Genomic DNA, 5571 nt, shown 5'->3' with positions numbered 1-5571 from the left:
AGGCTCTCCTGCTTATGTCTGAATGTCTGCCGGCGGTCCGGGTGGGCATTTCTCAGATGGCCCTGTGGCTGCTGCTCCACTCCTGGGTGTAGACACAGACCAGAAGCCTGTCGATCGATGATCGATGCCAGCTCGGGTGCCGATCAATGCCTGACTGCCACCATGGGCTCAAGCACAAGGACCATTGGGAAGGTAACCTTGATGGCACCGGACAACAGTGACAGGGGGTGACGGGAAACCCAGGTGTGCGAGCCTTAAAGGCCGGCAGTTTCTTTTTCTCGTGAAGGAGCGCTGAGAGCAGGGCACCCACGGCTCTCTCATATTATCATCACCCACTTTCACTTAGTCCTTCTCCCTTCGCTCCAGGCTTTGTCTGCAGGGTGGCCACGTGGCTCCCATGTATCCGTGCTCCAGACAGACAAGGAGCATGGGCAAGGGGCACAGCAGCCTGGGACTGTCTCTTCTTAGGAGGATGCTATTGACTTTCCCAGATGACCTTCCATGTAGCCGGCTTCTTCCACTCTCGTGTCGCACGATCCAGAACTGTCCACAGCTACCACTGGCTGTGCAGTGTTTCATAGCCAGGAACCTACTGTCTCAAGCAAGAAAGGGTTTTATTTAGTAAGAAGGAAGGGATGGGCATGATTAGAGGCATCTATTCCCAGCAAAGGCCCCAGGGTGGACTCTCTTCGGGTCATATGGCCAGCCCTGAGCCCCTGTCAACCCAACGGTGACAGGGGTGTTGTCTCGTTCACTGTTGGATACTTCCATGCCTAGACTGGTGTTTAGCACAGAGAAGAAGCATAGTAAATGCTTATTGAATAAATGATTGGACTGGCTGTGTTGTGTGCCTATCCCTAGAGCTAGGAGGTAGCATTGGCTCTGTCTACACCAGTCCGGACTGGTGTGGGATAGAGGGTTGGCTATAGATAAGCCCAGTTGGTTCCAGCAAAGGGGAGGGAAAGCAGGCTAGAAAACAGCGGCGCTTGCCACTCAGCGGCTGACTCCTTGAGAGGCCAGTTCACATAGCCAAACTCTGATGGATCGGAAAGCTGATTTACAGAGTTACACTGCGCAGTGGGTTTGGCAAGGTCCTGTGCATCTGGGCAAAGCCTTCGAAGCTGAGGGAACCGTGGAAGTTGGCCTTATCCACCCTGACCAACAGCCATAAATATTTTACACACACGTATCTGTAAAAAGGCAACAAAATTCTCATGAATGAACATAGCATAACCAATTACAGTGTTCCATAGACAATCCATCTTAGAAGGAATATAGCCAGAATGCTTCTTAGAAGTGAGGATGGCAAGACTTTAGCTCGCTTACTTGGGACTTGGACATGCGATGGATGAACACGGTAGCCACACCGGTGGGTTCGAATGTGCCGGTGATCATGAAGAAAGATAGCAATGTCTCCTTTGGTTGCTTGAGTGTAGAAGGGTCTCACAAGTAGGAGCCAACTTACTGACAACTTACTGACAACCACACACATAGACACATTGACCGCAATAGCTCCGATCCCGTTTCTGTGTAAGAAAATGCTGTTTTCCATCCATGTAATTGACTTCCCAATCCATCAGGGAGTCTCCTGGCATGGTGGGAAAGCCCAGAAGTGGGAGAATGGGCCAGCCAGAGCCAGCCAGCTGGGCAGGCCCATTGGGGAGGGTGTGATGCCCGGCGTGAAACTTGTCCCAGGCAGAGTGACATCATACGCCATACCCAGATGTCTAGAAATGGGACAGCGATCTTTTGGCTGTGGTAGCTGTGAAGTATCTACGGAGACATCCCCGGACATGGAAGTGTCTGGAGTTACATAGCTCTGAAGTGAATGTTTTCCACTTGAGACTCATTCTGGAGATGCCCTGAGGCTTCCTCGGGAACCTAGATGAGTTGGAATATCCAACAAGGGAAGACGTTCTAATGCTTTTGATGCAGGGAGGACAAGACACAGACCAGGGTTGAAGAGACAGATCTGGAGAAGCTAACGTTTTCCCAGCTGCAGCATCGGCGGTGGACACGGGGTTGGATTCAGTGAATTTGAACTAACCATCTTCTCTTGGCTCATTGTCATAAGCAGGCTCTTTCCCCCCTTCACGCATACACCTTTAATGGCTTAGGAAGATTCCGGAGCAGATGTATGGACCTAAAACCACACATGCCCACCGTCTTTGCAATGCCTTTGCTTTTTAATTGGTATATAAGTCACATACCATCAAATTCATCCTTTTAAAGAGTTCCCGAGGGTTAGTGAGTCTCAGTACATTCATAGTCACACAGCCATTCACGCTGTCAACTTCCAGACTCTTCCCTCAGCACCCTGTACACGGTAGGAATCCTCCCTGTTCCTGGCCCTGGGCAATCACTAGTCTGCTTTCTGTGTCGCCGTTGTTATTATTGTTGCTGCTGCAAGCTGTCCGGTCAGTCCTGACTCATAGCAACCCACAACGACAGAGTAGACCTGCCCAATGGGGTTTCGAAGGCTGCCATCTTTCTGGAAGCAGGTCACCGGGTCTGACTCCAGTGGCGCTGCAGGGTGGGCGAGCGAGCAGTTGAGCACGTAAACCCCTTTCTGTCTCTGTGGACTTGCCTCTTACAACTGTATAAACACAGGGATTCCATACTGGGTTCCTTGTGTCTGGCTTCTTTCGCTGGGATAACATCTTCGGCACTCGCTCATGTGGGCGCCAAGGCTCGGTACCTCATCCCCCACGTGAGATTTTTCTGCTTGGAGTCTGTTTGGTTTTGCCCGTGTGTACTTTTGCAGGAAACTCAGGGAATTTTTCAGGCCTTATTTCTTCAAATGCTCTTTCTGTCCCTTCTCTGTCTTCTCCTTCTGAGGCTCCCCATGGTGAACGTGTCCGTGGGACCTATTCATCCGGCCTCCTCCTTTATCTTTCTGTCCAACAGAATAGGCAGCCTCAACTGAACTGTGATGGTTTGGCTTTGTTTGCCCTTCGGCCTCCTTCCATCTGCTGTTGAGACCCACGCGTGAATGTTCCTTGGTAGTTCCTCTCCCTCTCAACTCCAGGATGTCTCCTGGGTCTTTTTTCCCCTTTTCTTTTTCCCTGTTGATTTTCGCTATTTGATGAGCCATCACCCTCATGCACTCCTATTGTTATTTTCCCCCTTATGTTCATTATGCATGCTGTCCTAAGTACTTTGCTTAGTAAATCCAACACCTAGGCATCCCAGGAACTATTTGCATGAACTGGGTCTGGACCCCGCTTTCGTGTTTCTTCACCCCCTCAATGGCAGTGCACTGGGGTTTTCCCTGTTCTGGGTGCCTACTCAAGACTGAGCTAGTTTAGCTTAGGGATCAGCTGGTTGGGAAGATATTTCCTTAGGTTTCTGGATCCACTGAGTCTCCCTGACTCCACTGTATCACCAGCTAGGCAGTTCACCACCTTCTACTTGTACAGAGCGCCAACGTCAGCCAGAGACACGCTTAGGACCTTCTTGGGTCTTCCTCTTCTGAACGTGTGCACAGCCTTGGGCCAGCGCACAAGCCTACATGGGCATGGGGACTTTCAGGTTTTGAAGTTCATCTTGTGACTAGTGGCATGGTCATTCAAATGCTTGGCTCTTAACCGGAAGGTTGGCCCTGCAAACTCACCCCAGCTGCTCTGTAGAGGAGACAGGCGTGGCCGTAGAGATTGCTAGCCTGGAAACTCCTGTGGGGCAATTCTACTCTGTCCTCCAAGGCCACTATCAGTTGGAATAGACTTGATGGGAATGGGTTCGGTTGGCTTTCTTGCAACATTTCAAACCCCGTGCCTGGATGTCTGTCTCCCCATCTCACTCTCCTTCACCCTCCGAGCCCCTGATGGGCATCTCATCTTAGAAGGTTCCTTTAGCAGTCAGCTTTGTGGTCAGCCTGCCATGTGCCCAACTGTCCACACTGTAGACAGCCATGGTGTTCAAGAATTTCCTCTGATGAATTTGCACACATACCCTCCTAGCAAAGGCTGGTCACCCTGGGAGCCAGGTGACAGGAGGGCAGCCTTGCCAGCCAGGTGCTTCTAGATAACCACATGCCGGTCTGATGACGGCATTTCCTTGAGAATGGGCTTAGGAGGCGCTCCAGCTTCTTCTGCTCTGTGCAGTGGCTGCCAGACGGCGGGCTGTCAGGGCTTCCAGGAAGCTGGAGAGAGGGGCGTGCAAACAGTGGAAGTGAACACACCACCAAGGTGGCGGCCGTTCTTCCTGAGAGGCCCCTGGGTTTTCTTGAATAAACACTCTGGGGGTGGCTGCAGAATCCGAAACCGTGGTTCTGGCCATGTTGTCAGTGTTCTCAATGTGATTTGTAGGTGAGCATGCGCAGAAGTCCCTCCCTCCGCTATGTTTGCGGGCGTCCCCAGCAGGCTGGCTCTGAGCCTGCACGCCTGCCTTCGGGGGCAGGGGTCGGGGGGGCTCACTGGAGCCTTTTCTTCTGAGGAGTTGTTTGTGGATTCCTGGGTAGAGGCCCATGCAGTTTGCACTTCCAACCAGAGCAGCCACGGTTTAGTCTTGCATCTGCCCAGGCTGGCATTTCCAGAGTACTTTCTGTGTACAGGGTGTATTTGTGCTGATTGCCACGGTGATTCTCGAAGCCACCAAGAAAGAGGTAATGTCCCCATTTGGCAGATGAGCAAACGTACCGTGCCCAACACTGTGCCAGCGTGTGACATCACTGAAGGAGGGAGTACCGTTTAGGGCCTGGCCTGAGGTCGCTTGCATTCCACCCCAGGTCAGGCTGATTCCCAAACCTAGCCATATGCCACTGCCCCATTCCAACAGCGGGCATGCCCTTTCCTGCTTATTCTCAGTCTCCTTTTCTGCCATGAAGGAGTTGGAACGGTTGAAATTACTCAGCCAAGAAACACTGAGTCATTCCACTGGCTCCCTCCCGGGGGTGACACCAGGCAAGTCTGTGATTCTGCAAGACCTTGGCTTGGGGTCAGAGTGGCAGAACTGGCCACCAGGAACTGGCCGGTGTGATAACACGGGTGTGTTTCTCTCCCTCTGCCCCGCAGAAGCAAAAGGAGCCCGAGCCAAGTGGGTCTTCACCTGGCCACTCATTTTCCTCCTGTGTATCACCATTCCCAACTGCAGCAAGCCCTCCTGGGAGAAGTTCTTCATGGTCACCTTCGTCACCGCCACGCTGTGGATCGCTGTGTTCTCCTACCTGATGGTGTGGCTGGTGAGTGACCGGAGCAGAGGGTGGGCAGCATCTGCCGAGCAGAGGCAGGAGCACTGGGTTCACGACTGCCCTCAGGAGCCTTGTGTATCCCCTCTGGGCGTGTCACTACCCTGCCCTGAGTAGAGCTTATCTCTGAGTAGGTAGGTGTTTGGGAAAAGGCCTGTGACACAGTAGACACCATTGCCCCAGAGGTGTCACTTGGTGGGACAGTGGAATGGTGTGAGGACGCACAACAGGCAGGCCTGGGTGGGAGGTCTGGGAGTTGTAGCTTAAAAAGAAGGGGGCTAGAACCCTCCCTGCCGCAGTCAATTCTGGCTAATAGTGACCCTCTAGGACAGAGGAGCACTCTCCCTGGGGGTTCCTGAGGCTGTCAGTCTTTTTTTTTTTATTAA

The 5571-nt window shown here is 52.4% G+C and overlaps 1 protein-coding gene across 1 annotated transcript in view; it reads left to right on the top strand.

Annotated features, from left to right (window-relative positions):
- The window catches only part of SLC24A4 (solute carrier family 24 member 4), a 169499-nt gene that overhangs the window by 157521 nt on the left and 6407 nt on the right, over window positions 1-5571 (top strand). Inside the window, exon 13 of the mRNA XM_004699083.4 lies at window positions 5013-5183. Coding sequence (XP_004699140.2) covers window positions 5013-5183 — 171 coding nt within the window. The remainder of the gene's footprint in view (window positions 1-5012; window positions 5184-5571) is intronic.

This window comes from Echinops telfairi, unplaced genomic scaffold (genome assembly GCF_000313985.2).
Source record: "Echinops telfairi isolate 266 unplaced genomic scaffold, ASM31398v2 ScPeMD7_18;HRSCAF=68, whole genome shotgun sequence".
Lineage (NCBI taxonomy): Eukaryota > Metazoa > Chordata > Mammalia > Afrosoricida > Tenrecidae > Echinops > Echinops telfairi.
Note: the sequence above shows the minus strand (reverse complement) of the source record. Positions and strands in the feature narration are given on the sequence as shown.